The 23,787-nt window shown below is 43.1% G+C and overlaps 1 protein-coding gene across 1 annotated transcript in view; it reads right to left on the reverse strand.

The window, feature by feature from the left end:
* The window catches only part of LOC141128789 (amine oxidase [flavin-containing] A-like), a 201,021-nt gene that overhangs the window by 79,141 nt on the left and 98,093 nt on the right, over positions 1 to 23,787 (reverse strand). The window contains exon 4 of the mRNA XM_073616286.1: positions 16,902 to 17,006. Coding sequence (XP_073472387.1) covers positions 16,902 to 17,006 — 105 coding nt within the window. The remainder of the gene's footprint in view (positions 1 to 16,901; positions 17,007 to 23,787) is intronic.

The following is a 23,787-nucleotide window of genomic DNA, read 5'->3' on the forward strand; positions in this document are numbered from 1 at the left end:
CTGTGGGAGCAGAGAGTGAAGAGAGAAGAGATGCAGCCGGGTACAGTGCTAGATTGATAGAGGACTCAGGTAAGTGTTTGGGGGGGACAGAGCAAGTGGCTGGGAATGCATTAAGGTAAAAAACATTTTAACTAAATAATCACTTTTCTTTGTTTCTTTGCACAAGGTACCCCTTTGTGTAACAATCTTATTTATCAGATCTAGGGACAACTACTCACATCAATTATTACATCATTGAGTATTAGACAAGGCAATCAAATGCAACAGTATAATCACTACATATATGCAAGTGAAAAACAGTCAACCTATAGAAATGCAGAATTATACCCAATAGTAATATCTCAGCAAAGGAGCCCCTGCTAATTAGTGTATTATTCCCATATTTTTATTTATAGGACACAGCGGTATTCAGCCCAGGAGGGGAGGTCTCCTTAATTATGGATCCATTTTGCTTCCTGTTTAAGGATCTGCTTGTTAAAATCTCCACCCCGTGGGTTTTGGGGAATCTTCTCAAGACCAAAGAAAGAGATTACTTTGGAATCATAGCTATGCCTGAGTCCTACATGTTTGCCAATACAGGAGACCCGCACCAATGTAGTACAAGTGATTCTGTGTACGTCCAGGGCCGGCCCTACCATGGGACGCGATCGCGATGGTACCATCGGTCCCAGGCGGCACTTTCAGGGGGGTGGCAAATTGCCACCCGCCAGCCAGTGCATTCTGCCCGCTCTGCTGCTTATCCCACTGCGAGGAGCCTGGCACCGAGGTGACAGGAGTGTGCGGGCAGAACAGGGGATTAGTCAGGGGGTGGGGCGGCGGCAGAATGGACGGGCGAAACAGTCGGTGTGAGCAGGCTTGCTGGCCAATAAGCGGGCCAGCAGGTGGGGGAGCAGAGAGATGACATAATCTCTCACTGCCCGCCCTGCATCACTGCAGTTCCGCTCCCCTCACTGTGCAGCCGCCGGCAGCAGAGAGATTAAATCATCTCTCTGCTGCCTGCCTTCACTCTGGGACTCAGCAAGTGGCAATCCGCTATGTGTGGCAGGTGAAGTGGCAAGTGACAATCTGCAACGTGTGGCAGGTGACGTCATGGTAAGTGACATAGCAAGTGACAATCTTCTACGTGTGGCAGGTGACGTCATGGCAAGTGGCAATCCGATACGTGTGGCAGGTGAAGTGGCAAGTGACAATCTGCAACGTGTGGCAGTTGACGTTGTGGCAAGTGACAATCCGCAACGTGTGGCAGGTGATGTTGTGACAAGTGACAATCTGCAACGTGTGGCAGGTGACGTTGTGGCAAGTGACAATCTGCAATGTGTGGCAGGTGACGTGGCAAGTGACAATCCGCTACATGTGGCAGGTGAAGTGGCAAGTGACAATCTGCAACGTGTGGCAGGTGATGTCGTGGCAAGTAACATGGCAAGTGACAATCCGTTACATGTGGCAGGTGACATTGTGGCAAGTGGCAATCTGCTACGTTTGGCAGGTGAAGTGGCAAGTGACAGTCTACAACGTGTGGCAGGTGACATTGTGGCAAGTGACAATCCGCAATGTGTGGCAGGTGACGTGGCAAGTGACAATCCGCTACATGGGGCAGGTGACGTTGTGGCAAGTGACAATCCGCAATGTGTGGCAGGTGGCATCGTGGCAAGTGACAATCCGCTACTTGTGGCAGGGGATGTTGTGACAAGTGACAATCCGCAATGTGTGGCAGGTAGCGCCGTGGCAAGTGACAATCCGCAATATGTGACGTTGTGGCAAGTGACAATCCGCAATGTGTGGCAGGTGACGTTGTGGCAAGTGACAAAACACAATGTGCGACATTGTGGCAAGTGACAATCCGCAATGTGTGGCAGGTTGCGTTGTGGCAAGTGACAATCTGTGACGTCGTGGCAAGTGACAATCCACAATGTGTGACGTTGTGGCAAGTGACAATCAGCAACATGTGGCAAGTGACAATCCGCATCTGGTGGCAGGTGACATGGCAAGTGACATGCTCAGGCTCCCACTGATTCTGCATTATGGTGAGTTGAACTATGTTATATTATATAACAATGTAATAATAGAAATAATGCACTTCAATAATTTTTTTTTTGCAATACGTGCTCAGTGCAACATAAGTGATTTTAAACAGTCCTTGTAAAATTCTTGGTGTTTCTTTAGACCTAGGCAGGTGTAACCATACATGCATCTGCTGCCTGTATTAATTTTGGTGACCGGGTGCTCGTGTCTTGTCTTGTGATCATGCACTGTGCGGTAGTCCTTAGCAATTTCTCCTCAGGAGATTTACAGCCTATATAGGGGGGTCTAAAAAATAAAAAAAATTAAAATAAACTTTAAAAGGTGTCTTGAGCGAGGATGTCCTCGCTCAAGACACCTTTTAAAGTTTATTTTTATTTATTTTCTCTTCTCCATCCATCCTGTCGGGTTCAGCCTCTCCCAATTCAGAAGACCCCCCCCCATATAGGCTGTAAATCTCCTGAGGAGAAATTGCTAAGGACTGCCGCACAGTGGCATACACTGTGACTGCGTGTTACCCCCGCAGGGGTTAAAGAAGCTGGTGAGTGTCTGCATGATCACAAGACAAGACACGAGCACCTGGTCACCAAAATTAATACAGGCAGCAGATGCATGTATGATTACACCTGCCTAGGTCTAAAGAAACACCAAGAATTTTACAAGGACTGTTTAAAATCACTTATGTTGCACTGAGCACCAGTCACGGTTTACTTCATCCAGTTTATTACTAGTGTCTGATAAATAATTTTTTATGTCAATTAATTTTTTATGTCAAACAATTTATAAGTATTATATATATATACTATTTCAACCGCACTGAGCACAAGTCATGTATTATATGTGGTTTTGAAACTTTATTGAATATATGTAGCACAGTCACTTTGGACGTTGCCAATTGAGATTTTCCCTATCCCTTCCACTCCCCCCCCCCTTCCACCCCCACTCAAGTGGATCACCTTTCATATGGTTATTTAGTTTATATGCGATTCATATGGTATCCATTAGTTTTATTTAGGACAGCGCCACACCCACTATTAACCCTTTATTCAGCTGGGGGTAGACAGTGACTATGAACCAGGCTATCTCTGATAGATCTGGATCTACAGAACACTAATTCCGGGTGGTGATGGACGTATTTGAAATACTGTAGTATTGTCTTCAGATAGAAAATGCCAATTCCGGGTAAGTATATCTTGAAAGTATTCCTGATGGTCACTAGATTTATTAAAGTGGAGTTCCACCCACTTTTACAACTTTTCAGCATCCCTCACTAAACTGTGCACTGCAAACAAATTGGATATTTTTTTATTTTTTTTCTCAGCACCTACTTGTATATCTGCTGTATTCATATTTCACTTCCTCCTCCCTGGCCGTGGCCCATCGCATCATTTCCTGTTTGCAATGCCTTCTGGGAAGGGGCGGCAACTTCCTCTGACACTGCCGTTGCTATGGAAACCTTACCTGAAACCTATTACACTGCTTGTGCTGCACTGAGCATGTGCGAGATCTTCAAGGATGAGATCCAGGAAGAAATACAATCTGGCTTCAGATGCCCACACTTAAGATGGCCACGGCCTGCTGTAAGTTTATAAAATAACAAACTACTGCTATAAACTAACAAAACAGACCTTAGTTTACAGACTAACTTTACTAGAATACATTAAGCTTGTGTATTATAGGGGTATTTTTATTTAAAAAGTATAATTTTGGCCGGAACACCACTTTAATTACTTTAGTCATATCTTTTTTTTTACGAGATTGAGGTTCAAAAAGGAATTGCTCTCTTTTGTGTGTTTTGGCTCTCTGATAAGATTTTTTCAAGAGTTTCTTGCAATATCCCCGGGCTAGTAATCTATTGCGCAATGCTTTCGCTTCTATTTCAAAGTATTCCTTCTTCGCACAATTCCTCCGTAGCCTGAGATACAGCTATAGAGGATACTCCATATTAAGGAGTGAGGATGGGCACTTGTAGAATGTAATACTGTATTGCCTGCAGTGTCTTTTGGATACAGGGTAGTATACAGTGATCTGTCAGGATTTACAAAAATATTTACAATGAGGAACAAAATACTATGTGGGTCAGATTGCATGGTTGAATTTAAGGTTGAAATTATTGCCAGATATAAATGACATTTACTGTCGCCGGTGGTGCGATTTCTTTTCTCTTTCCAAGTTCTCACAAGGTACCCCCTTAAAATCCTTTGAGTCTGGTATGGATTTTGGGGGTTGGAGTGGGGGGGGGGGGATTTATACAATTTTGTTGTCATTCTTGCTGTAGGATGTGCTACAGAGGTGACATTTACAAAGAAGGAAAATTATACTGTATAAATTGCCAGCAAATTCTTGTTTTTTTTTCTTTGCTCCCTATTCTGAGCTCTGCTGCAAGAGGCTGATACCAGGTAAAATCAACACACTTGTGGTGCTTGTATTAAAAAAATACATTAAACAATGTATTAATGATCACAGAGTTACATTAACTTGTGTTGTTTAAATCTGACGAGTTCAGTTTTAATATGAATTAACTTTTATCACACTACTAGTGAAACTTAAAGTAGAAGTATAGTGAAATACTCACTAAGGAAAACTATAGAAAATTATGAAATGGACTTGTAGGCACATGCGTAAATAAAAATAATTTAAGTTTTTTAATTGGATAAAGTTAAAAAGCATGGTATTACAAACACATATAAAAAAAGAAACATATTATTAATAAACAACCCCAAAGACTCAAATAACACCTCCAAATATATATATATTAATCCAGATTGGTGCAAAAGAGAGAATTATCCAGTAGCAGCATCCAGCTTGTAAGCAGTGGTTCCAGGGAGCGTAGTAGGGGGAACACACTGATAGAAGGTAGTCTACCACAGTAATATAGGTTAATAACAGTCACTGTTAGAGTCAGTGACCACTAATGTCCAATGGTCAAAGAAGAAAGTTTTAGGGCTCAAGAGGCCAGTACCTCTTATGGACAATTCAGGAAAAAAGAAGGTTGAGGAACGAAGACCATGTGTGCTCTCCTGGAGGGGTGTAGTCTGACAGTCAGGCTACACCTATCCAGGAGAGCACACACGGTCTTCGTCAACTCTACAAACAGTGACTGTTATTAACCTATAATACTGTGATAGACTACCTTCTATCAAACTGTGTGCCCCCTACTATGCTCCCTGGATCCGCTGCTTACCAGCTGTTTAGATTGTTGGATATACACCTGCATTTATTACCAGATTTTTCTGACTATCTGGGACAACTCGGTTGACCTGAATCTCTATACAGCTTTCATGCTGTGTTATTTAGAAACAGTTTTTACTATATCTACAAGCTCCTGAAGAAGCGCAGTTATGCACGTAACATGTAGAGCGAACTCTGTGTGACCTCATATTGTGACTCAACCACTCAACGCACTTTATTTCCATTGAATGCTGCTACTGGTTAATTTTCTCTTTTGCACCAATCTGGATTTATATATATATATATATATATATATATATATATATATATATATATATATATATATATATATATATAAAGAGAAAGTCCAAGAGGTTGCTGCACTTAAAAACTTTCGATTGCTTTATTTCACATAGTCTTGAAGGAAAATTATAAAACAAGCATAATCATTCCAGACAAATAGTGGCAACAAATGCCTATATAATTCAGATATGAATGGATTACGTTTCGGGCTAGTATGCTTACGCCCTTCCTAAGATCCGTCAAAGCACATCTGAAGGTTTCACTGCAATCATTCATTTAAATACAGGTTTGTAGAAAACATCACACATGGAATCAATATGGTTAATTAATTAAATCCGTATTATATTTAGTACTTATATATATATATATATGTATATATATGTTATCTACCATAAGCACAAAATCTAGCAAATAGTGGCCAATAGCTTTATCTCCCCATTCCTTTTCTTCAAAGAATTTCATGAACCTGTAAGAAGTACACATATGTATGAAACAAGCATACCCACATATGTAGCTCTTTTTAGAAAAACATTTTTTTAGAAAAATGTTTTTTTCTTTGTCCGAACAAATGGTTATAAATATTTGCAGATTCAAACAAATAAATAAAGATCTAAATCCACATTTAAGCCATATGGGGCAATGGTATTCAAAAAATGTATCCAGTATACCTCTCTTTTGGCTATTGGCCACTATTTGCTAGATTTTGTGTGCTTTGACGGATCTTAGGAAGGGTGTAAGCATACTAGCCCGAAACGTAATCCATTCATATCTGAATTATATAGGCATTTGTTGCCACTATTTGTCTGGAATGATTATGCTTGCTTTATAATTTTCCTTCAAAACTATGTGAAATAAAGCAATCGAAAGTTTTTAAGTGCAGCAACCTCTTGGACTTTCTCTTTATATATAAGGTCGGTGGGAGGACCTGATTGCTGGCACTAAGTCGCAAGCTGGTTGCGGTTCTCCTCTGTGATTATATATATATATATATATATATATTGGAGGTGTTACTTGAGTATTTGGGGTTGTTTAATAATATTATGTTTCTTTTTTAAGATTGTGTTTGTAATATGCTTTTTAACTTTATCCAGTTAAAAAACTTCAATAATTTTTAATTTACGCATGTGCCTACAAAGTCCATTTCATTCTTTTCTATAGTTTTCCTTTTCAATAACAATTAGGACGTTGGCACAAATTTACCTGTGTATCCACGGTGTCTCCCTGTGAGGATACAATTAAATTCACATTTTTTTGTCAAAATATTCACTAAGCCTAAACCTGATTTCACCCCCATCCTAAGGTTATTCTAACTACTCTGTAAAGGAAAGAAGTCTATACTTACCTATACCGAGGATGATCCGGTCTGGTCACATGATCTCTCCAGTGGCTGGCTTCAGTGAAATGGAGAGAACGCTGGCAAAGGCTGCAGAGTTTGTGCGATGATGTCACCCAGAGGATTACTATAGGGCATTCATTGTCGGCTGCCCTTTTTCTACACTGAAGCAAGCCCTGGGACCCAATCACACGACCGGAGCAGTCTAAGAATAGGTAAGTATACAGACCTTTCCGTTTGGCAGGTTAAATAGAATAGGCTTAGAAATGGGGGTAGCAGTAGATTTAGGCTTAGTATTTGACTGGAATTCCCCTTTAACTGTTAATTCAGGTCCAACTAAATATTAAAATACAGTATCATACAAAATTAAGCAAAAAGGCATTTAAAATTGACAAGCAGAGTTCAGCAATGAGCCCTGACCAGAAATGGTTTATGCTACTGAGTCTTGCCAGACGTCTGACAAATAGCAGAGCCGAGTAGGCAGTAATGACTTTCCTGCTCCCAAACAAAGCATCAAACAGTTCAGTTAATATATTTCAAGCAACTATATTAAAAAATTGCAAATTAATCATACTAATTGCTGTTTTTGTGCAGTTTTGTGAGTCCAAGTAAATTAACAAAACATAATTTGGTACAGAGTGCTTAAAGCTGATTTCTAGGAATTCAGCTACTTTCTAAAATATGCTGGCTTGCTATAGGGTATGTCCAACAAGGTGCATGCACTTATCTCATTATCTACATCTGACAGTATTACTGAGTGACGGAGGTAAAGTTATCACTATACTCCCAAAGCTCTGACAGGAGAGACACTGCCTTCTTATACAGCAGCAGCTCTGCCTGCCCATCATGTCTGATGTCCATTCACAGAAGGCATCCCGGAGTGGGGCTTTAATGAACATCCACTTGATCACTCTTTAAGGTTCACACTAATGCCCTGTACACATGATAGGATTTTCAGACAACAAAATCCATGTTTTTTTCCTGACGGATGTTGGCTCAAACTTGTCTTGTATACACATAGTCACACAAATCTTGTCGGAAATCCCAAATGTCAAGAACGCGGTGACGTACAACATCTACGATGAGCCAAGAAAAATGAAGTTTAATACCCAGTGCGGCTCTTCTGCTTGATTCCGAGCATGCGTGGAACTTTGTGTATCGGAATTGTGTACACACAATCGGAATTTACAAGAACAGATTTTGTTGTCGGAAAATTCAAGAACCAGCTCTCAAATTTTGTGTGACGGAAATTCCGATGGAAAATGTCCGATGGAGCCTACACACGGTCGGAATTTCTGACAACAAGCTCCTATAGAACATTTTCCATCGGAAAATCCTATCGTGTGTACAGGGCATTAGGATGCATAGGACAACCAAATACTGTGGCCAGTGTATACACGTTCATGCTCCCTTCTAAAATTGATGTCTGGGAACCCCTACCCCCACCCACTACCCCTCACTCATAGTTTCATAGTTGGTAAGTCAATCCAGTTCAACCTGTGTGGGTGTAAGTGTGTGTCAATGTCGATAATCATTTCCCATATCCCTGTATGTTGTGTTCACTAAGATGCAAGTCCAAGAATCTTTAAAAAAAACTATCAATACTCCCCGCTGACACAATCAATTGTGGAAGAGATTTCCACATCCTTATTGCCCTGACAGTAAAAAAACACATACGCAGCTTAAGGTTAAACCGCTTCTCCACTAGTTTCATTGTGTGGCCCCATGTTCTCTTATACTTTCTGAAACTGAATCGTTTTCTTCCTACGAATTGAGGTATTTGTATATCGCTATCATATCTCCTCTCAAGTGTCTCTTCTCCAGGGCGAATAAGTTTAGTGCTTAAAATGGATGTAAACCCCCAATTTTTTTTTGTTCTGATGTCATAATGTAGAGTATAAGATTTCCTATCATTTGAGCCCAGTCTTGCCACAAAGAGTTAATCCAGCTCTGAGCAATCCTCTTTTATTGTTCAGTGAGATAAAACTTGACAAACAGAGAAAAACTTTGTCAAATCCTCCTCCTTGCTGTGAGTGACAGGTGATTTACATATCTTGTGCACTAGCCTAAGACATGCATTATTTTTTAATTCCCACCCCCACTCCTTTTTTCAGCAGCTCTGCCAGGATTGGATGTTCCACACCTCAGCGTGATTTGGCATGCTGAAGTCATGTGGCTACTTTCCTGCCTTTTCACTGGATGTTAGAGATCATAGCAGAAGTTCAGTGTAAGAAATACACATGAGAAAATGCATATTAACAAGGGGAGTGTAGAGGTGGGCGGGGAGTCTACTGACATCACGACTCCACCCACCGAGCTCCAGACAACAGACCCACCCACAGAATCTGCATTTTTTCAGGTCTTATAACAGACAGAGGGGAGACATTTAAACAAACAAAAAAAAAAATTGACAGGTAAAGATACATGCAGGAGGCATGTATATCCTTATAGATAACCCCTATGGCAGTAGTTTAGGAAAGATGACATTGGGTTTACATCCACTTTAAGGAGAATAAGTTTGAGTGCCTCCTTTTTTATCAAGTTTTGATTTGAGAATGCAGACTTCAGAAGCAGGCAAATTGGTTTGTCACCAACACAGTTGCCAAGGGGCAGACAGGGTTTTGTAGGCTTCACTGTTAATAACATAAGGAACAGGATACAGACTTTAATACTTAAGAGCCAGTTCACACTAGGACGACTTCTCAGGCGACTTAGCCGCCTGTCAAGTCGCGTTCCATTCTGTACAATGGAACCGTTCTAATAGGAGCAACTCAAGTCGCTCCGACTTAGAAAAGGGTTCCTGTACTACATTGGGGGCGACTTGCATTGACTTCTATATAGAAGTCGTTTTGCAAGTCGCCGCTGCTGTTGTGTGCAGGTCGCCTGAGGCAGTCACGCTGCAAGTCGTGCTGCCTCAGTGTGAACTGGCTCTAACTGCCATTCCCCTCAAGGATAAAACAAACAGTAAACTTCTCTCTATGAGATCCCCATTGACCATACATAATAAAGCTCATGTTAAAGCAAGCTAGGATAATATTCTACCTCTAAAGTACATGTATTGTGACTTGATTATGATTTTCATGTTTATAGCTGTTATGGTATGTGACATCTGGTGAAGATGGAAAAAATACGTTTGGAGCCTCATATTAGCTTTGGTGTCATAGTACTGACAACAAGTGTTCACATTTGCTTGCTAAAGAATAGAGGAAGTTCACTATGTAAAATCAATGTTCACTTATCTAAGTAAACAAGGTGAAACTATATTCACTTAGAATGTCGATTGTGTTCAAGGGAAATTAAACTTAGATTGAAGCCCAAATCTTGTTATTTTTTTTTTTTTAAATCAGCACAAAGGACAGTACTTACATTCAATGAGAAATGTCCCTTGTGCTGGTGGCTGCTGTTTGGAAAAAAAAAAACCATACTGTACATACTCTTCTCTATGCTACAGCATTGGTGTGATGCTGCAGCTGTCCCGCATCAGCTCTCAGTCTGCTCGGAGCAGAGAGCAGTGGCTGTCAGTCACCACTCTCTGCTCTGCTCCTCCATCGCTCACTGGACCACCTGGTAGGAGAGGGGGTGGATGCAGCTGGCTTCAGTTCTCAGAGAGCACTGAGAGTCACAGCCAGCTTTCAATTATGCAGGTGGGTGGATCCTCATAATATGGTCGGGATACTTCCAGAAATGGAGCAGCTCTGCGATGTCAGCTGACAGCAGGCTATAGCCCAAAATCAGCTGATTCTGGGTCACAGGAGGGCAAAAGTAAGTGCACTCCTGTGACCCAGAAAAGAAGTATGGCCAAATAACCTTTGGAAAAACTCTTTTAGGCTCGATTAACATCTATGCATGTTGCTTTTGAGCGTTTCTGCAGTGCTTTTTGCTGCACTTTCTGCGCTTTTTGTAACCGTGATTTTAGAGCGATTTTGCCACGATTTGCATTTTGCGATTTATGTGTTTATTTTTTTTAATTTTTTTTTACATTTACTGTATATAGCTGGTTGCTAAGGAGAGGTTCGGGAAGCCAGGCGCCACGTCCTTAACAAGCAATGAGTCATCAGCTGTCAGTGGGCTTCCCCGCCGACAGCTGAATGTATAAAAAAAAATTGCCGATAGAGGCGTAAGCCCAGAGCTCCACACTATGACGGCCATACAGCTTTGATAGCCATGGAGAACAGCATCCAGGGACCCCCAATGCGGCAACAAACAGCAGGGGAGACCACCAAGCACCGGCACATGCTGGGTATAAATGCCAGGAGAGCTCTGGGACCCCAGTTTGAGACCATGGATGGTCGGTAAAATTGTAAGATGGCGGCCGCGTCTCAGCCACAAGACTAGGCCGCAGAAGAGCCATCCACAGCAGCCAGGCAAGTTTTAAATCCTGCAACCCTGCCATACACCCCTCAGATGACAAACGCTGCTCCCGCTGTTAATACCCCTTCTCCAGCGTCAACAGTGTCCCTGATAGAGAGCTCCATGGGGCCCTATGGACAATCCCTGCTGGAATTAACCCACAACCACCCAGACTTCAGCTCAGCACAGTCTGTACAGGCTCTTGATGTTACATTCAATGTCTCTCAACTCTTCTCTAAAATCTCAGAGTTGATAGACAGGGGTCTGACTCAAACAGCATAAAGGATCACGGGAGAAATCAGGTCGGATTTTCAGAATCTGGGTACCAGAATTGAGAATATAGAACATAAGCTGGGCGTCACTATTTCTAGAGCGAACCAAAATACGGATCATTTACACTTCCTTCAGGAGCAGCTTGACACTGCCCAGGCCCGGATTGACGATCTTGAGAATTGTTCGAGGAGAGACAATTTTCGGATCAGAGGGATACCAGAATAAATTAATGATGTACAGTCTGCTGTGCAGGACGTTATCAAATCTCTTAACCCCTCTGTCCCGGTACATAAATTGGAACTGGATAGAGCCCATAGATCCCTGGGCCCTCCCAGGAAGGATGGCACCCCAAGAAACATAGTGGTAAAACCACACTATTACTCTATTAAGGAAGACGTGATGAAACAATCCCGCCAACAGGACCAGCTCCAATTCCAGGGACAAACCATCCAAACATTTGCGGATATTTCTCCGTTCACTATTCAGAAGCGGAGATCACTAAAACCCCTCCTCATCGCCCTCACCAAGAAGGACATCAACTATCGCTGGGCATTCCCCTTTGCCCTGAAATTCTCCTACAAGGGTAAACAGCATGCAATTCACAGCTTCCCAGAAGGTGAGCGCCTCTTGCTAAACCTCAAGCCCATCACCCAGGAGTCTGCAATGGACACCTGCAACATGCAGCAGGAATCTGCTAAATGCCCCACCCTACCGAGTCCTACCTCGCCACTATGGTAGAACAGCCAAGCCCAAGAGTGTCAGGGATAATTTGCCCCCCTGATGCGGGGGTACTTGATTCTCTTGTTTGTTCTGTTTTCTCTCCTTTTTTCCAGGCTGGAATTGCTGCTTGAGAACTCTTTCCGCATCCGGATAGAACTTGACTGCTACACCCATGACTGTACCTGGTGTGTTGTTTAGGGGCCTGCGCCCCATCTCCCCATCCGTAACTGAACTTCTCCCCTTGCTCCCCAAACAGTTTTTACTACCTCCCCTTGGATTTGTCTTCTCCAGTTAGACCTTTTAGTCTACAATGCCAAAGGGGGAACCTGTTATATGTTTCCATATAATTTTTTTAGTTAAAATGTTATTTCAATGCTGTTTAGGGCCGGGGCAGATGCCTTGCGCTTCCCCCTACTACTTAGACAGGTTGTTACACAACTCTGGGTGGTAGGAATATAGTCCTATTTACGGGCTATACAAAAGTTTTTGTTCTAAATGAGAGGAGGGAGTCTTTCTCCTCCTTTCATTCCGGGCCTGGTACAGGCCTCACGGTCATCAAAATGTTGCTGTTATGTTTCTTCTTCTTCTCTTACTTCTTTGCTAATCTCTTTTCTTTTTCAGCCAGCCTACTGATGCTATTTTCTTGCAAGGTGGCCTTGGGTGCCCCGACAGTTCTTCAATCAACCAATTTCCCCGTCTTCTGCCTGGAATGAGGTAAGTGACCATAGAGTGAATGGCGTTCATCCCCTTTTGCTCCATGGCTAACGATAACATAACACCGCCTCGCCTACGAATAATCTCTCACAACGCACAGGGACTAAATTCGCCAGTAAAGAGATGGAAAGCCTTTCAGGTATACCATTCTCACCACATTGACGTGGTCCTCCTGCAAGAGACCCACTTTCCGGCACGGTATACCCCTCATTCCTTCATGCACACTTCCCCAAGTTTTACCTGGCAAAAAGGTAAGATGAAAGACGAAAGGAGTGGCAATTTTTTTCTCTAAACACTGCAAATTTACCCTACAGTCAGAACACAGAGACCCGGAGGGAAGGTTCCTCATGGTAAAAGGAACTATCGATGACCGTCTATATTCGTTTATATCTTACTACGCCCACCATAGAGGACAGACGAGGTGTTTCCAGCAAATGTTTCACACTCTTGGTCCACTTACAGAAGGTATTACAATACTGGGAGGTGACTCCAATATGGCTTTTGATTCTGACCTTGACAAGACTAAATCCTTCAATACACGAATGATTAGGCCTAGCAAATCTAGTGTGCAAATACGCGCGATTGTTTTTCCAGTCTAACTTAGCAGACATATGGCGGGAACTGAACCCGACTACTCGGGACTTTAGCCACTTTTCGAATCCATACCAGTCATACTCGCTCATTGATCATATCCTACTATCCACACGCCACATACCGTCAGCCCTTGCATCCAACATCTTGGACGTGGCTTGGTTGGATCACTCTATGGTATTATTAACATTACGCCAAGACGCCCCTAGACAACATGCCTCCTATTGGACTCCTAACCAATCCATCCTAACAATCCCGTCAGAGTAACCGAAATCCAGGGGGCTCTGCAGGAATATTTCCGCCTCAATGATGTGGGGGATGTTTCTGTAAAGACTCTGGGCGGCCCACAAAGTGACCATTAGGGGTAAGTTAATGCAGATTGTGGCACAACGGAAAAAAGAAAGGTTGGGAGACATAGAGAGACAATTTTCCACTCTGAGCAAACAACATAAAAATGACCCCACTAAAGTCCCAGGGCCCGTTCTTGATGCCGCTCGTGTGGCCCTAAACTTGGCTCTCACCGCAAAAGTGGATAACAACATTGGATGGACGGGGGCCAAATTCTACCAGAGAAAGGACCCATGCTCGCCTCTAAACTATCCCCTAGATTTCAATCTTATTCCTTACCCAAAATCAGACAGGCTGATGGCACTCATACCCTGAACCCACAGCACATAATGAAGGCCTTTCAGGATTTTTATAAGGATTTGTATAGGGCAGACACAAACACAGACCTTACTCTAGTAGAAGCATTTCTGGACGAATTGCACCTACCAACATTGGGAGATAATCACAGAGCAGAAATGGAAGCCCCCATTTCCTCTGAGGAGGTTGCGGAGGTTATTAAAACATTAAAGCGGAGAGCGGCGCCGGGTTTTGATGGGTTTTTAATGCCCTATTATAAAACATTTACTGAAATTCTGACTCCATACCTCACTAGATTCTTCAACTCAAAGATTAATGGTACCCCCATGGGAAAGCAGCTCAGCATGGCATATATATCTGTAATTCCCAAACCAGGTAAAGATATAAGTCTTGTAGGGAATTATAAACCCATTTCCTTGATTAATAATGACTTAAAAATCTTAACTAAAGTTTTAGCAAATCGTCTAGCATCGTTTATAGGCCTATACGTCCACAAAGACCAGGTTGGTTTTATTCTAGGTCGGCAGGGACCCGACCAAGTGCGAAGAGCGGTGGACCATATATCAATTCTGCAATCGGGTTGGGCCGGGGGAAACAAACAAGAGGGCATGTTACTTTCGTTGGACCTTTAGAAAGCCTTCGGTTCCGTATCCTGGCCATATTTATTTGCTCTGGGGATTCGGTCCGAATTTTATAGGGATCCTGGTTTACAATTACAGAGGAGCAAATGATATATCTAAAACTCACAAATGATTTACTAACAGCTAAAATCAATGGACATGTCAGGGAACAAGCTTGAGGAGACTTGACCAGAGGCCTTGCATGTTAGCCAATACCCAGTATGGCTGCACCCGTTTGCGCAGAAATGCGTGCACACGTAATGGGAACAGACGCTAGTGAACATCGGCGCACGTCACCTGCGTTAGATTCTGGTGCCCTCTGGACTTTAAAAGCCTGCCTGATGCTCACAGACACCGCTGACTGATCTTCAGCTTCCTGTTACCCTTCCTGTGTGCTTTGCTTGTGAACTACCTCATTATTGACCCGGCTTGCTCTTGGATTCCTCTTGTCTCTCTCCTGGCTTTTGACCTCGGCTTGTCCACGGATCTGCTCCTGTCTCCTGCCCTGTGTATTACCCGGCTTGTCTGACCACGTCCCTGATCTCCTGTCTACTGACCACTGCCTCTCTGACCTTTTGCTACAATCCCTGACTACGCCTCTTGTCTTGCCCTGCCTGCTGTGATCTGCCTGAGGTGTCCTGCTGTTCCTGCCGGCAATACTTACCTGCTGTGACCAGCTTATTGCACTCACCTGCTGCAACCTGCGTCCTACTGTGTGCAGTCTGCACACCCGCCAGTTCTCCTGGGTCCTGCTGCTCATCTCATCTGATACCTATCTGCAGAATTTCTCTACACCAGCATTTTCCACCTGTGGTACAGCTGGCAATCCCTGCTTCTTTGGGCTTAGTGATTCCTGTATCCACCTCCAGGGAAACTGAGCACTCAGCGACAAGGAGAGCCCTCTCAGCATTTCGGCTTTAGGACCAGGTAGGTGAACATGACACTTTTTTGTACTCCTACTTCTGGACCTTTCGACTGCCTTTTATACGGTTAACCACCCCCTCCTCCTCAAAAAACTTTACTCCTTTGATCTCTGTGACTGTACTCTTTGTTAATTCTCAAACTACCCATCCCACCGCACCTGCAGTGTCACTTACAATTCTACTTCTTCCTCTCCGCTTTCTTTCCCCATTGGGGTCCCTAGAAGTTCTGTTCTTGGACCTCTCCTATTCTAAATCTACACCTCCTCCCTGGGTCAGCTGATAGCTTTCAATATCATTTCTATGCTGACAGCACCCAAATCTATCTCTCTATCCCTCAGCTCAAACCATCAGTCTCCTCAGGCATCACTAATTTACTGACAGACATAACAGTCTGGATGTCATGCCACTTCCTCAAACTCAATCTATCCAAAACAGAGCTCATAATATTTCCTCCCCCATGTGCCCCTTCTCCTGACACCTTTGTCAAGATCAAGGGCACAACCTTTACCCGTATGCCAGGGTGCTAGGTGTAATCCTGGACTCTGAACTCTCCTTTCAACCCCACATCCAATCACTGTCCAAAGTTTGTCGCCTCAACAGCTCTAAAATATGCTCCTTCCTAATGACACCAAAAAGCTCCTAATCCACTCCCTGGTTATCTCTCACCTCAACTACTGCAACTCCCTCCTCATTGGCTTACCTTTACATAGGCTGTTCTCCCTTCAGTCCATTGTGAATGCTGCTGCCAGACTCATCCACCTTACCAATCGTTCAGTGTCTGCCACCCCTCTTTGCCAATCTCTCCATTGCCTGCCACTCACCCAACAAATTAAATTTAAAATACTGACAATACCCTACAAAGCCATCCACAACTTGGCCCCCAGTTACATCACTAACTTAGTCTCAAAATGCCAACCAAACTGTTCTCCTCATTCCTCCCAACACCTCCTGCTCTCTAATTCCCCTGTCACCCAATCCCATGCTCACCTCCAGGAATTCTCCTGAGCCTCTTCCATCCCATGGTATTCCCTACCCCAATTTATCCTACTATCTCCTACTCTGTCTACATTTAGGCGATCCTTTAAAACCTTTATCTTCAGAGAAACCTATCCTGCCTTCACCTAACAACTGTACTTTTATTTTCTACATCAGCTCATCCCCCACAGTTATTACCTTTTGTGTCACTTGACCTTCCCTTTTAAAGTAAGTTCTAATCAGCAGTATTTCAACAATTCTTACCTCTTTTCCCCATTCATCAATTGTCCTCCATAGATGATTATAATCCAAAATCACAAATAGATTCCATGATGGAGGGAATGACCCATGAAATGCATGTGTTTTACCCTTGAAAAGAGAAGGAAAAAAAGAGAGTAATTATATATTTTATCATATAGCGTATGTAATAAAATAGTGGTTAAACAAGTTTTGCGTGAACAGCATTAACTACAGCTTAGAACTTTAAATAGGTTCTCGATTAAATGCTGTGGAAAGGAAGAACCACCTTTGTCCAGCATTATCGATGGCCTTTTCTGCATTAATAATTATAATTATTATAATTATAATTAATTATAATTAATATAATCACTTCTGGAGTTGTGCTTGACATGTTCAGACACTGGCAATACCCTCCGAATATTGGATAGGGTCTTTTGTAAAGCCTGCCTAAGTAGGAGTTATGAGGGAAGTCAGGTCAGACAGCCACAATTTAGGGTAGAATTTTGGTGTCAATATTCATTAATGATGTCCCTTTTTTGGTAAAGCTTTAATTTATACCAATCAGCCATCACATTAAAATCAATGAAAAGTAAAGTGAATTGATTATCTCTTTACAATGGCATCTGAAAGTTGGTGGGATATATTAGGCAGTGAGTAAACGTGTTGTCCACAAAGTTGATGTGGCGTGTGCCATTGTACTTGTTTACTTTTTTTTTTTTTTTTTAATGAATTGACTTTTAGACAGGTCTATGTGGTATTTACAAGGTGTTTCTTATTTTTGAGGTAAATACTGCATAAACCTGTACTGGATTGACATTCTCATTATCACATGAGATATTTGGATACATGACCCAAATATTGCATGCAATATCTTTTAGTAAATTTAGCACTAAGTTTCAAGCACATTTCTGTTTCCTGAAAGTTTTAGCATATAAACAAAATACCATTCATGATACACATAATCAATGTCAAGCAAGTAACAGAAGTATTATGTCTCATACTTGTCGTGGGGCTACAGTAACAGTCCAATAAACGGTATGACCCTGTTTTAGCTATCTATGTCCCTGGTCCCTATATAGGGTCCAGGATTCACCTGTCACAGTGGGCACTCCCCCTCAAGGGGTCTTCTGTGTCCAAGTTCCATAAGGATGGACCTCAGCCCTGGACCTGTATAGCACCCTGCGGCTAACTGTAGGCCTTGCATCAAGTGCCAAGATGAGTGCCCAGGCAAGATCCAGAGCCTGAAGCATTTCAGGCCATCTCCATGATGTGGGGACTGCTTCTTTGGTTATATTAGAAAACAGAGAAGAGTTGACTGAAGAATCCAAAGTAAAATAATGAACTAGTTAAGCTAAGAGTGACGTCTCTGTAAGAAGAGGTCCATCACCTTAGTGGGATTGGGTTATAGGAGGAATACAAGATGGCATGTCCTCAAACGCTTTGCCAGTGTCCACTCCCTGCAGTTACCAGGTACTATAACCAAGGGTCTAAGAATATCAAGTCTGTGCCCTGTACTGCACGATTAAGATATTTTTTATTTTTACCTTTACTAAAAAAAAAAAAAAAAAAAAATGAAGGAAATATATTCAAAAACAGCAATGCACTTCCTTTAAAATATTTTCTAAATCACTGGTTTGATTTAAGTAATATCTTGAAATAAACCTCTTTGCTCAAACAACTGCAAAATACCAGCTTTACGGTCTAGGAGAAAAAAAACATTTAGTAAATGTCAAAGATCAATGTACAATATTTAAGAAAAAAAAAATATAGCAAAAGTCAAGGATCAATGTGCACTGTTTACTGTCTTTCTCTCTCTCTCTAAGTGTTAATTATTATGGAACAGTAAAATCTAACCATGCTTGAGAGAAAGATGAATTCACAATGTACGTGACGGAGCACAAGTACAACAGAACATACATAATAAACAGCCTTTGCTTGCTGTTTCCATAAAGTGTGTTGGTGGTATATTGAAGCCATTAATCACTATAGCTTTGAAAACTTACATTCAACAATAATGCCTGAAATAGCAATTTTTTCCTTATCTTTCTCACAAAGAGCACTAGAGGAAAGGTTATAAAGAGTAGAGAATATGAAAAATGAACCTTTGAAACCTTCATATAAAAATATATTGCACTTCAAAAACAAGATATCTTGAAGATGGAAAAAAACAGTCAAGTAAAACTACTAGATAAAGAGAAACTATACCCCATAAACTGTTTAGATACATACAGGAGGCAATGGAGCCTAACAGAGAAAGCAATGAGTTTGCCCTATATAATCGGGGGGCCTGCCGGAGAATCCTCTTCTGTCTCGCAAGCCAGTCCGCCCCTGGATATATATTTATGAATGCAGACGATCGGAATTTCCGACAACCAAACCATGCATTAATTTCCGACAGATGTTGGCTGAAACTTGTCTTGCATACACACGGTCGCACAAATGTTTTCGGAAATTCCGCTCGGCAAGAACTCGCTGACGTACAACACGTACAACGGGACTAGAAAGAGGAAGTTCAATAGCCAGCGCGCTACCCTTTGGGCTCCTTCTGCTAATCTCATATTAGTAGATGTTTGGTGAGAGACAATTCGCGCTTTTCAGCCTCATGCTTTTCAAATCGTTACTGCTCTTCAGTTTGTGTTTGTGAGTTTGTATCTGTTTTTCAGTGCATTCTTGTCCGCTTGTTTCTGATTTTCAGGTCACTCTTCTCAGGCCTTTCTGATTTTCAGTGCGTTCTGTTAGTTCATTCTGACCACCCAACCATTTTCTAGCCATGTTGCGGGTAAGTAATCATCGTAGAGTTCGTGCTATGCGGGGGCTTGGTGTTGGAGTTCTTTTTTTTTTTTTTTAAAGATATTTTTTTATTGATTTTTACAAACCAGTTGTACAAAACAAGCACACAAACAACCACTTAATTACGCTCGGTCAGTCATTGGTAAACAGTGTCAAGTACTTAGCTCATATATAAACAAAGGACAGAAAGTGGTACATTATCCAATATCTTCCACAAGACTACATATACAAGCAATTCGTCCGTGTATAATAATATTCATTATCTGCATAAATTATAGGCTAAGGCTAACCTGGCGCGACCCGAAAGTGCCCCCTACCATTCATACACTACAAAGAGAGGGTCAGGGGGCTAGCAAGCCACCTACCCCAGATTTTATGGAATGTTTTTGTCCGTTTCCTGAGTTCAAAGCTTTGTCTGTACAGTGGTATAACGTCATTGATTAATTTTAGCCATAGAGATTTCAAGGGCGTCTGTATACCTTTCCATGATAACAGTATGGTTTTTCTGACATAAAAAGTAAAGGATACGTAGTAATCTTTTTGCCTGTGATGATATCTGTAAGTCTCCAAAGACCCCTAATAGACCGTTTTTTGGGTGGATGATATTAGGAAGGCCTAGAGCAGAGGAAATGAAAGAACCCACTTCCACCCAGAAGTCCTGAACCAGTTGACAGGTCCAGAAGCAGTGCATGAAATCAGCACTCCTTCCGCGACCCCGGAAACACTCAGCGGAGGGGTTAAACCACAGGGGGTTATTTGGGGATGTTAACCAGGAGTGTCTAGAGATTTTTGTAACGATATATCGAAAGATTAAAAGGGAAGTGGTCAGCATGGAGGTACCTGGTCGATTTGGGACTCTGCCTCTATAGACAATATTATGTAAGGTTTCCATAGAGGTCGCAATGGCTCCTTCAGTAGTGGTACATGCATTTGCCGAGACCGGGCTTAGCCAGTCATGCACATGCACTAGCTGTGATGCTAAGTAATAAATAAAAAAATTCGGAAACGCCAAGCCCGCCATGTGTGATGGCAACCTTAGTGTCTCAAGTGCTACCCTGGGGGTCCCCCCCTCCACAGAAACGTTGTGCAAATCATATCTATCCGCTTAAAAATGGATTTGGGAATTTTGCAAGGGGCGTTAGCCAACACATATAGCAGTTTCGTTAGGTAAATCATCTTAAGTAAACTTGCCCTTCCCATAAGATCCAAAGGCAGGTCCATCCACTGTCTAGTTTGCTCCTGTAGGCGACTCAGTATAAGATCTAAGTTGTTATTAATGTAGGTGGGTAGAGGCAACTGTACCAAGATCCCAAGATACCGAAAGGAGGACACCACCTGCAGTTTGGAGTCTGGGTGAATCTGGGAGACTGCTGCGGAATCCAGAGGGAACAGACTAGATTTGTCCCAGTTCACCCGGAATCCGGAGAAGTCCCAAACTGATTGATCTCAGCCAACAGTGATTGGAGTGATGTATTAGTATCTGCCAAATACACCAAGGTGTCGTCTGCATAGAGCGAAATACGCTCCTCAATGGTAGCAATAGGCAGGCCTTTAATGGAAGGGGAGGAACCGTGCCGCTAACGGTTCCATAGCCAAGGCAAATAGAAGCAGGGATAGTGGGCATCCCTGCCTCGTGCCCCTTGTAATTGTGAATGACTCAGTGACCGAGGAATTGACCCGAACACAGGCTTGGGGGATGTATAAAGAAGTCTAATCCATGCCACCATGCGAGGACCGAAACCATACAGCTGCAACACCCGAAAGAGATACGGCCATTCCACGCTATTGAATGCTTTACATGTGTCCAGGGACACAATAGCACGTGTATGGGAGCACTCATGGGGATGTTGCAGGTTGTGGAATAATCTGCGGATATTCATTCTGGTGGATGTTCCAGGTATAAAACCCCCTTGGTCACTATTGACCAAGGACGTAACTACAGCATTTAAGCGGTTTGCAAGCACTTTAGCTAGGATCTTAACATCCACATTTATGAGGGATATTGGGCGGTATGATTCACATTTAAGTGGATCCTTGCGGGGTTTCAGCAGAAGTATGATCAAGGCCTCTCGCATAGTGGGGGGGAGAATACCAGCATCCAAAGCCTTATTATATGTACGCAGCAGAAATGGGCACAGTAAATCCCTAAATTGTGAATACCATTCAGTGGGATAACCATCCAGCCCAGGAGTCTTATGAGCTGGCATTTGTGAAATGGCCGCCGCAATCTCTTCAACCGAGATGGGAGCCTCTAACATATCCCTCCCCTCAGTGGAAAGGGAGGGGAGAGATATGTCAGCAAGGTATTCGTTTAGCTGGGATTCAGTGTACTCAGCCCTGGACGTGTAAAGTTCTTTGTAAAAGTTTAAGAAGGTTTCCATGATATCCCCAGGAACATCACTTATCTGACCTATCATAGTAAGGATACGTGGAATAGATACCGGGGGGCGGTCAGGTCTTGTCAGAAACGCTAAAAGGCGTCCAGCCTTATTACCATGTTCAAATTATTTCTGTGCGGGGGCGTGTCCAGGATGGCGACGAGAGAGGAAGATCACTAACGGAGCTCCTGGAGTCCGGCCGTTAATCCTTCTCTCTCCCGGCACTAAATCTGCTTTTTCTAAGGGAGGAACACTCCTCGGTGTACTGCGGGAGTTCCGGGCCATGCCCAGCGTCAAAAGCCGGCGATCTAAGTCAGCAGCAGCAACGGTGGACAGATCCCGGAACAGAGGCCAGACCGCCATTACAGGCCACATGGCGTCCCAGAAAGCAGCAGAGGAGTCTCCCCCTGCTACAGCGGCGGATCTTGCTGCAGCTATACAGACTATTGCAACGGGTCAGGCGGCTCTCATGGGCAAAATAGACCATGTACAGACGAATGTGGGTTTTATACGCCGGGACCCGGATTCCTTCCGAGGCCGGATGACGGAGGTGGAACAGCGGGTCTCGGCGACAGAAGACACAGTGAGAGACCATGCCGGGGATCTGCACAACCTGAAAGCCAAGGTGAAGATCCTTGGGAGCCGCACCGAAGATGTGGAAAACCGCAAATAGACGTAATAATCTGCGGATCATAGGCCTCCCGGAGGGGGCTGAAGGTAAAGACCCTGTTACATTTATTGAACACCTCCTCAAGAATTTGTTGCCCAATGCTAGATTTTCCCCGTTCTTCACGGTAGAGAGGGCGCACCGCATGCCTGCTGTCAGGGGACCCCAGGGCTCTCCCCCTCGCACGTTTATTTTTAAGTTACTGCATTTCAAGGATAGAGATGTGTTGCTGAGAGAGGCCAGGGCCTTACAAGAGCTGAAGTTTGAGAACACAAGATTGATGATATTCCCTGACTACTCTGTGGAGACTCAACGGCAGCGTAAGTCTTTTGATGCGGTGCGCGCCAAACTGCGTGCCAAGGGCCTAAAATATAGCATGCTCTTCCCTGCCAGGTTGAGGGTGGAAGACGGGGAGACAGTTCGCTTTTCTCACTTCCCCTGAGGAGGCATCCTCCTGGATTGAAACAATTCGCAGACATTGAACACCTGACTATCAGTGTAATCTCCTCCTTGAACAGAGTTTAATATTACACCCTGGAATCATTTGAATGGCATGCTTGCAGACGTCCCTTACTTTCTCAGCGATTCGGGTGGGAGGTTTTGTCATGTGATGGAGAGGGGATGTCTGACGATGTTACAGGTTATTATTTTCTTTTTGTTCTTTTTGGTTAAATTATACATACATGAGTCAGTGGGTCTTTTGCAATGCGTGTTCAGTGTTCACACAAGGAATATGTTATATGTACAAAGTGGTGGTGTGGCGAGTGGCCAGTTCAATCAAGGTGTATCCTATCCTCCAGGATGCTGGATAAAGGGACTCTATACCAATTTGTAAGATAGTGTCCTGGAACACCAGGGGCCTGAATTCTAAATTTAAACGGTCACTGGTGTTCCAGTTTCTGCAGAAACACCCCATATATGTATCCTTCAAGAAACCCACCTAATAGGGGGTAAACTCCTGAGCCTCAGAAGGTCGTGGGTGGGTCACTCATACCACTCGACTTATTCTAACCTCTTGAGGGGGGTTAGCATACTGATATGTAAGTCATTACCCTTTCGCTTGTTAGCGGTCGAG

This window comes from Aquarana catesbeiana, linkage group LG02 (genome assembly GCF_042186555.1).
Source record: "Aquarana catesbeiana isolate 2022-GZ linkage group LG02, ASM4218655v1, whole genome shotgun sequence".
Taxonomy (NCBI): Eukaryota; Metazoa; Chordata; class Amphibia; order Anura; family Ranidae; genus Aquarana; species Aquarana catesbeiana.